This window comes from Trachemys scripta, chromosome 21, assembly GCF_013100865.1.
Source record: "Trachemys scripta elegans isolate TJP31775 chromosome 21, CAS_Tse_1.0, whole genome shotgun sequence".
Taxonomy (NCBI): Eukaryota; Metazoa; Chordata; order Testudines; family Emydidae; genus Trachemys; species Trachemys scripta.
The window spans coordinates 6284809-6296587 of NC_048318.1; the positions used below are offsets into that span (position 1 = coordinate 6284809).

Sequence of the window (11779 nt, forward strand, 5' to 3'; positions counted from 1 at the left end):
TTCTCAAATATTAGTAAGATACTGTTGCTCAGGGTCTCAGCAGTGCAGCGGAATGATTTAAAATACACATTAAAAACAATTATTCAATTTTTGTTTAGCTGAATTTGCATAGGATTGTGAGTAAGGCCTTGAAATCCTGGCCGTCCCAATAACTTGCTCTCTGGACTTTGCAAGAAACTGCATTTGTCTGTACCTCAGCTCCTCCTGCTGTAAAATGGGAATAACAATGCTTACTTCCTCTGGCTACTGCAAAGGGGTGTTGTGAGGATTCATTAGTATTTTCACAGCATCCTGGAAATGAAAGGCACTGTATGCATGCTATGTATTATTCTCATCATTATTATTAGTTTTTAAATGTCATTTTATTTTCAAGATCTACATTTAGTGCCTAAACTAAGATGCTTATGTTTTTTCTTAGAAAAAATATCCCAAAAGACCAAACAAAATCAATTATTTTATAACAAGTTTTAATAAAATAATATGAATTTTATTTCAAACTCTGTGAAAGTGCAGTACCTGCATATACTCTGGCTAAGATACTTTGGAAATGGATATCTAAAGTTAGGTTCCTAATTCCATATTTAGGTATCTAAATAAATGGCCCAGTTTTCAAAATTTCTGAGCACTTCAGCTCAAAGTTGTCAAGAAGAGAACACTTGCCTACTGGCAACAAGATTGAGAACAACTCATTTCAGACAGGCCATCGTGGACAACAATTTCCAGTCACTACCTGGCTAGATATGAACTGCTGGTCTGGAGGTGCAGTCTCTGTATCCCATTAGCAGCTTTAGGAGCTATCAAATAATTTTTGCAATTATATTTTTTTCCATTCAAATAGCTTTATGCATGTACATCCTACAGGGAAACAATCCCACATATCACATTCCAACATTACAGATATAGTAGTATCACTTGCAGCAGCATCAGTAAGTTAATGAACTATGTTAGCTGTTCAAATAAGAACTAAATAATTACTATCCAAATACAAAATGGAATGAATGAAATAATATAAATCCACAAAATTGTATTAAAATAAATTGAAAAAGTATATAAACAATTAACAAGGCTTGTCCTGTATCATCTCAACTTCTTTTTGCAAAAAGCAGAAGGAAGAAGAATGATCCAAGAACTAAATGTTAGGAATGGTTGTGTATAAATATTTATGTCTCTAGTTAAAATGCAGTGTAAAAAGGAAAAGGATGTAGTGATTTTTATGTGCAGGATTCTACCTCACTGGCATTTAGATTAGGCTTCTCAGTCCAAATTATACAATGATTTTTGTGTTATGTCCATAGCAATTGGCTGTGTAGAATGGACTCAGGAGGTCTTTACATGATGAATATGGCTATTATGAGTGTGTTTGTGGACACTTTCACAGAGACATTTATTTAAGGATATCATCTTCATTTCTTCTCCAGGTGCATTTTGTCCCTGAAGGTGGAACAGTGGCACAAATTGTGTACAGTGATGATCAGGACCGTCCCCCGCAGCAGGTGGTCTACACAGCAGATGGCACCTCTTACACCTCAGTGGACACCTCGGAGCACACGTTGGTTTACATCCATCCTGTGGAGGCTACGCAGGCACGTGTAGTTCCACATCTATCCCCTTCCTGCCCCCTGTGGGCTGCACAGAGTAATAATTTAATTCAGGATTAAAGCCAGCTACCTGCAAAGTTATGTGATTTGTATAATGGCTATCAGCTGTGCATAGCCACCTCTCTCTAACCGTTGGTGAAGAGGGAGTATATACTGTTAATTCCAATCAACTCTGCATATGTGGTAATCAAGGGATGCTGGGGCTATTAACCACGAAGTACTGGCTATTTCACTTCAGTTAGACTGGACTGTAATTAAATCAAAGCTGTTTGTAATCATTGTAGAAATTCTGCCTGCACCTTATTCCATAAAACGCTAAAAGCTCTAGGCTGTGAATACTTAGGAGAGGGAAGAGGTGCTGCTTAATCCATGCTTTTCTTAGAAACAGTCTCTTTATTTTGCACAGCACAGTTCTGGTAATTAATAATAATAATAATAATAATAATAGATTCCGCACTTGTATAGCACTTTTTGTCATAGGATCTGAAAGCATTGGCTCTAACCCAGTAATCCTTATTTAGGCAAAACAATTGATTTGAGAGGTCTGATTTTTGTCTTGCATAATTATTAGATTAAATAAATATCTAATAACTGATGTTCCTGATAGCATATATTTTATGTGATGTATATGTATGTATCTATATCTCCATGTGTATATATAATATATTTAAAGGGAGAGAAACCTTGTCAAGAGCATTTAATCCCTTTGCTAATATGGCAGCATGCATATTAACATTGTAAAGGAACTGTATTTGGTATATGGGGCAACACCAGAGTTGCCTTTTGCCCCATTTTCCACCTATGTCATACAGCTCTGAGATAGTATATACAGAGTTTATCATAATATAGTGCATAAGCTGCCAGCAATCTTCAAGTCCCATCCAGTTTGAGAACAAAGTGGTGAGGGATTGAGGTGTTGTGGGAGGAAATAGCTCACGAATGGAAATCGCCTAGAAAGTTACTAATCACGTACCTCAGAAGGCCCTCAGACTTAGTCTTATTGTTCAAAAGAGGCTGTAGTGTGTAAATAGGACACTAACTTACATTTGAGCACACTGCATTATAAAGCACTGATTGAGTTTTGACAGTATTGTGTTTATTCAACCTGCAGCCAGACCCCTTCAAGGGGTGATATTTTTAAATTTCAGAAGCCAAGCAGAGTTGACCTTGGTCAGTACTTAGTTTTCCTAGGGTTTTCTCTCCCCAGATGAGAAGTGGTGATCGTGGTTCACTGGGTGGCACTCCTTCTAGTTACTAAAACAATGCTGGAGGTGTCATTTCTCACATGAGATTAAAAACCAACTTCCTGACCACTTGTAGCCATTAAAAATTGTTTAAATATAGGAGCTGTTTGATACATCTTCTTTCAAGGGGCTAGCTCCCACACTTGCAGAATGATGGAATTAGTAGTCTAACAGTCTTCTATCTCCAACTTCTTTGATCCTGTCTCAATTCCATTTTGGGTAAACATTTTACCTCTCTAAATCCCCCTGTAATTTCAATTGAATCCAATATGTCTAAATTCTTGCCTTAAATTGTTCTGTAGTGTTGCTGTGTACTGTTAAACAGCTGTTGTATTTCATCCTAGAGGTTGTTACCCTTTAGCAATGGAGAAAAATATTATTCCATATATACGATCAGTAAAGTCTGTAAACACATTTTGGGTATCTGAATGAAAGATGCTATATTAATGTAAAATTATTATCCTTTTATGGAGCTGCCACTAGTCTATATGGAGGCCACTAGTTTCAGTTTAATTTCTACATACATAGGGTTACTGGTATAAATTGAATACAGCTGTCCCTGTAATATGCACTTTAGACGTCAATAAAATAAATAATTCTTACATAGGTTGCTTCTTAGCAGGAGAGTAATTCTCTTTGTGTGATTTGGTAGTAAACTGAGGCCTGATTGATAAGCCTTTTTCGCTTTGTTTAGACTCTGTTTACAGACCCGTCCCAAGTGGCTTATGTCCAGCAGGATGCCACAACACAGCAGGTGAGAAGCATTTTTTTTCTACAGGATCCTGAATACCACAGTGAAAGAACTCTCAGGGAATGCAAAGGGGCACTGTCGTGAATTGTGTATTCTACTGTGGTACTTTGAGTTATGTCCAGAACAAATCGTGTTCTCTTTCAGTCATTCAGTACCAGCTTTTTGGTGATCATGAACAACCAATCTTACAATAACAAGCCAGTGCTATCTTGACCAATGTGTGTATAAATGAGTAGAAAAATTGTAGCAGAATTCAGTTTTAAGCTTTAAAGGGGTTATATTACTACTACTCTGATTTTTTTTCCTCCTTAATTTTATGAAAAATCCCTCAACAGTGTCCCTTTAAATGGGAGAATAGATCTGTGTGATTTTGTTTTGTTTTGTTACGTCTTTTGGTTTTTAGTGTAGTCACAGGTAGCCAGGGCTTCTAGGTTTCCTCAGACAGGGTCTGATCCAAAGACCATTGAAGTCAATGGAGTCTTTCTGCTGATATCAATGGACTATTATGGATCCAGTTCTTAATTTGCCAAACATTTCTCAGGTATTTCTTAGGAAAGTAATTGTAAAGGCTAAATAGTTAAATTACTTGGTCCGTGTCTGATATGTGTATTCCAGGCTTTCTGCTTGATGTGCTCACCAGTTTAAAATTGACTAGGAGTAGCATGAAATTGAGGACTGTGGTTGTGAAGGCTGGATGATGCAAGATTTTTTTTTCTGGGTGGGTGGAGAAGGATTGTTTTTCATTTTATCTAATATGTATCCAAGGATTGGATAGTTCAAGGAAATGGTAATAAGATATGGATACTTTCACTTCTAGGTTATTGGTTTAAAGTCAGCCCTGGTCATTACTGATTTAAAAATCATGACCATTTGATAGCTGTTTAGTGACCTATATGAAGTGAAATGGTAGATCTCAATCATTTCCATAGTATAAAAGCTACCACTACAATTGATTCTCTCCTGCAACCTTGTTGACAGTCTCAGCAGAGACTCAAAGGAATGAACAGAGACAGAGAACAAGGTCCTTTCTCACTGCTAGAAGGAGACCCTCCAGATCAGGGTCGAGGAGCATGGGTAGAATGCGAAGGACGCTTACAGTGCTGTTGTCTGTGCTCCACCTATTCTGTGGATAGAGGATTGCAGTCCGTAGTTGCCATTCTGGCATTTTTTATTAGATTGGATTCACATTTAAAAATAACAAACAACTCCCACCCTTATTATTGTCTGTTTAATCTGTGTTTTTTCAGCAGGCTGTAAATGTCTGATCAAACTTAAAAACAGAAACAATGCAAGTTATACACTTAAAACACAGCAAAGATACTGGTTCCCATCCCCACACACAGGAGCGGCGCCAGGGTTTTTGGCGCTCTAGGCAGGGGTCCTTCCGTGCTCCTGGTCATTGTCGGCAATTCTGCAGCGGGGGGGTCCTTCCGCACTCCCGGTCTTCGGGACACTTCGGCGGCGGGTCCCGGAGCGAGTGAAGGACCCGCCGCAGAACTGCCGCCGAAGACCTGGAGCGCGGAAGGACCCCCCGCCGCCGAATTGCCGCCCCCCCAAATCCTGGTGCCCTAGGCAACTGCCTAGGTCGTCTAAATGGAAGCGCCGGCCCTGCCCACACATACGGTATCTCCTGATAATAACAGGATATGCCACGTGGGGACCAAGTGGTTTATTTCTATATCCCCAACCCTCCCACCAAGGTCCTGCCCCTACACCAACATCTTTTAATATCATAATTTTTCCAGGCTAGGCCTTCCATTTGTTTGTGAGCCGTTATCATATCATTAGAGCAGCTGCTGCTTCCGCGGGTGTTATACACACACACTTCCTGTGTGACATCTGAACTAATCATAGCAGTTAAAATGATAAAGAAGGCTCCTCCTGTCTTTCAAAAGAACTCGATATGAAAGGGCCATTCCAAGCTTTTTTTTAAAGTAATGTTGATTCCTTACAATGCGCGTCATGGAGATGAGAGTAACAATGTGTTTGAAGCGTGATATATGTGGAGGTGCTAATAGGATATACGCACAGACACAAGCTTTGTGTGAACTCCTCATTGCTGGCAGGTCTGGAGGCATGCCACTGAATAATGATGCCTATTGCATTGCCATTTGGCATCAGGAAATGTCAATACCAGACAGTTAATTTCAGCTGTCTTCTTGGCTGCATCCTGGTCATTTTCACACTGCTCTCTGCAGTCCTAATTTGAAAGCAATTTTATAAATTAGACCAATTAAAACAACAACAAACTCAAATGAACTAGGAACTTGAGTATCCATGTATTTTGGGGGTTTGGGGTTTTTTTTGTCTGTTCCCTGAGAGAATACTTTGCAGCCTTTTGGGGAATTGCACTAATTTACACCTCTCTAATATACTGGCCAATGCATCCATTCTGTAGTGCCCACTCTAGCCCCTAGTGAAGCCTGGGCTGTTCTAATATTATCTCTTTTAGAGCAGAACTAGAATTAGAAAACATATACCACCTCCATATATATATATATCTATAAGAGGGACTTTCTCCCTCTCTGTTCTTGACTGCACACCTTTTGTTCTGGTTTTTGATCATCATTTAGTTCTCTCAAGGCCTCTCTATAGATGGACATGGGTTTGTGTCTCAGTTGAAAGACTGCTTATATAATTATATGCAACACTAGCACCGATGCAATGTTAAAGATTAAGAAAGGTGAAAGTTCAGACAGCACAGTGATGAACGTCATGTAAAATACCTGCATAGATAAGTAGAAAGCAGCACTCAAAAGTCAGGAAAGGTCATTCCTGCAATATTAATTCAGCAGTCTTACACATCTAAATTGTTCTATGGGAGAGGTAAATTAATGCACTCAATAATATTGTAAATTAAGATGTGTGTTACTATAACAAGGAAAACAAGAATAGAAAAATACTACATGTGCCGTGTGGCCAACTAAGGAGGGCAGTAGATAATGCTAACTTTTGGAATCCCGAGTTTTGAGTGCTTCATCCCTCAACTTAATCTTTTTATTACTGGTTTCTTTAATGTATTGTTCCTTGGTTTGTTAAAGAAACAGAGAAGAAATTAGGGAGCTATAGTCTTTGTTGCAAGGGAAAGGAAAAGGGAGGGAAAAGTGTGTATGTGGGAAGAACAAAAGAAAAAACAAAGTCCCTGGTGCATTAGTTCTAGCAGGAACCAGCTAGCTAAAGGGCATTTAAACACACTTGCAGCTAGCATGGTTTTAATCCCAGACTGGAAAAGATCTTAAATTAAAGCTGAAAGCCGGAGATGGAATATGCTAAAGCTGGAAAATTCAGATCTGGATTCAAAACCCTTTCCCTCCAATTCAGGAATGCTTGGGTCCAGGTGCTTGGTTCAGGCCCATCACCTCTACCAAAAACACCTTTAGAACTCTGCATTTTTTTTCATCTTGTGAAGAGCTCCAAGAAGCTTTATATGCAGGGCATTGCCCGTGTGTAAGTGACTGATAGAAATGCTGCAGTGCTAAAATGAGTGCCTGTGATTTTAGGTAACTGTGCTCTTGCCTGCCGCTGCTCAGAGCATGAATTCCACCAACCTCTCCGTGCTCGGCAACGTTGCCGAATCCCCACAGCAAATGGCTCTGGAGCAGGGTCCACAAGCAGACAGAGTAAGTTGACAGGACCCCTTTTCTTTTAACTGTAAAGGTACTCTGATGTCACTGCTCCATGGAAACAGATGATTAAATATGTCTGAGTGATGCAAGAAGCGATGCAAAAAAAAGTTTTAGTGAAGGCTTCTACAGCATTCCACTGTCTTATCATGCAATATGGGGCTTTTTTGAGGGGGCGGGGGATATTTGTTTAATGTATAGTGAAACATGCTCTAGGGACTGTTCTATCTGAAGCAATCACTTTAAAGCAGCGGTTCTCAAACTGTGGGTCGGGACCCCCTTTGAATGGGGTCTCCGGGGCTGGCTTAAACTTGCTGGGGCCCGGGGATGAAGCCCGAGCCCCACTGCCCAGGGCCGAAGCCAAAGCCTGAGGGCTTCGGCCCTGGGCGGCAGGACTCAGATTTCAGGCCCCCTGCCTGGGACTGAAGCCCTTGAGCTTCAGCTTTGGACCCCCTGCAGTGGGACTCGGACTTTGCCCCCGCTCCTCCCCGACCTGGGACAGTGGGACTTGGGCAGGCTCAGGCTTCAGTCCCACTTCCTGGGGTCAGGAAATAATTTTTGTTGTCAGCAGTGGGTTGCGGTGCAATGAAGTTTGAGAACCCCTGCTTTAAAGTATTCTCCCAAGGCTTTGAGTATCAAATTTAGTAATCCCTGATATTATATGTGACCAGTGTCGGTTGTTCTCTTTTTGGTAGTCTGTTAAGACAGGTTTTACAATATACAGGTCTGTTTCATCTTACGCTGGGGTTACGTTCCACGGTCAGCGCGTAAAGCGAAAACCGCGTATAGTCAAAATTACATTGAGTGTAATGGCAGGCAGAATTGCCCGCACTACATGAACAGTATTTAAATTGTTATTTTTCTCTTTTTTTTGTTTTTGTTTTTGCCGACCGTGTAAAGCTGAATTCGCACATGTTAAATGCGCGTAAGATGCGACAAACCTGTATAATCTTTCTTGTTCTCTTTCTGAGAGACCTGTTTTGGAGGTTGGATATTTTTGTACATTGTGGAGAATTTACCTCTGCTTTTTGTGTGGATGAAGACAAAGAAAATCTTCATTAAAATTAGAGCTAAAACAAAACACCCGTTAGCTATTAAGCCTTGTTGTCTTACGTTGATAGGATTTTAGATCTTAATTATCTACTGTGTTATTGAACTCTGCCTGTGTGGTGTGTGTGTGTTTGCATGTGCGTGCGAGAGAGAGAGTGTGTGTGAGAGAGAGATTGTGAACTCTGCCTCTGTGTGTATGTAAGGGGTTGTTTTCATTTGCTTTCGTGGTAGGAGGGAGAAGATCATATGTCAGAGCATTGAATAATTGCATTTTATAAATTAAGATAGACCCAAGGTACTTTCTTCAAGCACGGATAGGGAGTGGGATTTGTTTAGTTGCTAAGACCCTCTGAAGGTTCAAAATTCCTCTCATTTGGTGCATCCTCCTGATGTGTCACTGTTTTATGGAGTTGGGTAGATATTTTCACCAACCGCCTACCTGGGAAGGTTCACAGTACTATGAACAGTGAAGCATTACAGGGCACATGGGCTCAGCAGTGATATATTCATGATTTCACTCTCCCTCATTTTCTGTTTGGTTACCAAAGGAAACAAAGAGGTGAAGAGTAGATTAGCAGTAATCTTGTTTTCTTGCCTTTGTGATAGAGGTGATGATCTAATTGTGAGCTTTGATCCCCTCTGGATAGGAGAACCATCTAACTTTGTGTTGTGAATTCTTTCCTCAGGCATCATTACCAGTGCATAACCAGGTATTACCTCCTATGGAGGCAGTGGATGGTTCTGATCCTTTAGCACCTTTGCAGAACCCAATGGGGAGGATGGAAACGAAAGAGGAAGATGATGACGACGACGAGGATGATGAAGATGAAGACGAAGATGGGGAAGACACCGACTTGGATGAATGGGACCCAGATCCACCTCGACCCTTTGACCCCCATGATCTGTGTAAGCGTAAGAGGAAGCATTTAGTTTACTGCCCTCTTCCCCCTTCCCTAGTTGGTTGTTTTTTTGGTCAACCATTTGGTAAGTGGAGTCAAAGACCATGCGGGGCTTTAGAGATCATAGCCAACACCTCGGATTGCACCTAGAAGCATATATACTCACACCAGCCTTTATCTGACTTCGATGGTGGGCAACTGCATTCTCCATTAGCTGGCGCCTCTGAGATGCTTTCAAGGAGTAAGTGGACTGTTTGCTTATAAGTAAAACGTGAGGCTTCTCTTCTATGTTTCATTGTAAGATGACAGTTTTCTTAAAGCATAAACAGACCATTAGCTTGAGTGCTGTGGTACCTGCAGCAGTTTCTGGCAAATATTCAGGTCAGAGGCAGTTAAAGGGGGATCATATCTTGTGTGTAAGGGCCTTTCTTTATGCCAGTGCATGGGAATTCATGTCCATTATTCATTTCCTCTCTGACTGTGTTGCAGGGTGTGAAGAGTGTAATAACGCACATCCCTCGGTGTGTCCGAAACATGGACCCTTGCACCCAATCCCAAACCGGCCAGTGCTGACCAGAGCAAGAGCCAGCCTGCCCCTGGTGCTCTATATAGACAGGTTCCTGGGCGGAGTGTTCTCCAAAAGACGCATTCCCAAACGCACACAGTTTGGCCCCGTGGAGGGACCGCTGGTCAGACAAACTGAACTGAAAGACTGCTACATCCATTTAAAGGTAACACTCTGAGTGTGTGTGTGTGTGTGTGTGTGTGTGTGTGTGTGTGTGTGTGTGTGTGTGAGAGAAAGAGAGACACCTTACACCTACTTGTTTTTCGTGCCCTAGAATCTGTTGTTGTGATTTTATCAGAGGTGTTCTCCCGACACCTTCATCTTACTGCAGTGCAACTGTTACCAACCTGGTACAGCCAGAGAGCTACTTAGTCATCCAAGGTAGTTGCAGGGAGCCACAAAAGAGTCAAGGTGCACATCCTGATACTATTGTGCTGTGACAGATCTGTCTCATGACACTGAGTGCTATGATTCACTGTTAGTTGACTAAAGCAGAGTGTCAACACAAACGTTGCAACTCCATCTCAGGACATTTTGCAGCCATTGCATTGTGGCATGCTGTGACTTCAGTTGGCAGAATTTCTTCTTTCTGACTCTTCCTCCCCTGACTTCTAGACGGAAGGGGGATTTTCTCCCTTTTTCAAATCTGTTTGGATGAAAGAGGAGGGATTTGAATGACTCTGATCTATTTGCTCACTGATTTGCATGCTGGGAGTACTCCTGTATTCAGTGGAGGTGAGGCCACAAAGAGCTTTGAGAATCTGTAGAGGCACAGTCTGACGATCACTAGTCCACATAACCTAATACATTGGGTAAGGGATTGGAAACCTTTGGCATGCGGCCCATCAGGGAAATCCGCTGGCAGGCCGGGACGGTTTGTTTACCTGCAGCGTCCACAGGTTCAGCCGATCGCAGCTCCCACTGGCCGCGGTTCACCATTCTAGGCCAATGGGGGCTGCGGGACATCCCTCAACCCACGCCGCTTCCCGCACCCCCATTGGCCTGGAGCGAGGAACCGCGGCCAGTGGGAGCTGAGATCGGCTGAACCTGCGGACGTTGCAGGTAAACAAACCGTCCCGGCCTGCCAGCGGATTTCCCTGACGGGCCGCATACCAAAGATTGCCAATCCCTGCATTAGGTCTTTGCCATCTCCAGTTTCCATGGCCTATTTGCAGAAGTACATCCGGTATAGATGAATGAACATAGTTCTTTCACTCACCATCTGAGGGAGGGTCCACTGTCTTTGCATGTCCCTTACAATCATAGATCCCATCTGTGTCTATTTTTAAGCCCCTTCCTAGGTTCCATCTGTTATCGGAGTCCTGTGGGCAAAGTGAAAATCTCAGCTCTGGCTGCATTACCTTCCTCATGGAGAAGCTGTAGTTGTCAGAACAGATTTTTAAGGGCTCAGGTTCCTTTGTATTATGTGACCACTGTGGAATTCGACTACTCTGTGCATTTTGGTTTTTGCCTCAGGTGTCTCTTGAGAAGGGTGACAGAAAAGACAGGGATTTACAAGAGGATCTGTGGTTTGAGCTGTCCAGTGAGGCGCTTTGTAACTGGATGATGTTTGTGCGTCCAGCCCAAAACCACCTGGAGCAGAACCTGGTGGCATACCAGTATGGCCACCATATTTATTATACAACAATTAAGAATGTGGAGCCCAAACAGGAACTGAAGGTAAGAGACTGCAGTGCTCACCCATCATGATTCCCCTTTATAGTGGGAAAGAAGGTAAATTGAAATGTAGAAAATATCCCAAATACCCAACTCAGTTAAGATCCCACCTATGCTACAAATTGAAACCCTGTTATCCCTGGACTTAGTTATAACTTTAGTGTAGACCAGGGGTTGGCAACGTTTGGCACGCGGCTCGCCAGGCTAAGCACCCTGGCGGGCCGGGCCAGGCCAGTTTTATTTACCTGCTGACGCGGCAGGTTCAGCCGATCGTGGCCCCCACTGGCCGCGGTTCGCCGTCCCGGGCCAATGGGGGCAGCGAGAAGCCGCGGCCAGCACATCGCTCACCTGCGCCGCTTCTCACCGCCCCCA

At 42.5% G+C, this 11779-nt stretch overlaps 1 protein-coding gene across 1 annotated transcript in view; it reads left to right on the top strand.

Annotated features, from left to right (window-relative positions):
- The window catches only part of PRDM10 (PR/SET domain 10), a gene marked incomplete at its 3' end in the record, with an annotated part of 75067 nt that overhangs the window by 16688 nt on the left and 46600 nt on the right, over nucleotides 1–11779 (top strand). Inside the window, 6 exon segments of the mRNA XM_034754894.1 lie at nucleotides 1419–1583; nucleotides 3537–3596; nucleotides 7094–7213; nucleotides 8953–9172; nucleotides 9655–9896; nucleotides 11207–11410. Coding sequence (XP_034610785.1) covers nucleotides 1419–1583; nucleotides 3537–3596; nucleotides 7094–7213; nucleotides 8953–9172; nucleotides 9655–9896; nucleotides 11207–11410 — 1011 coding nt within the window.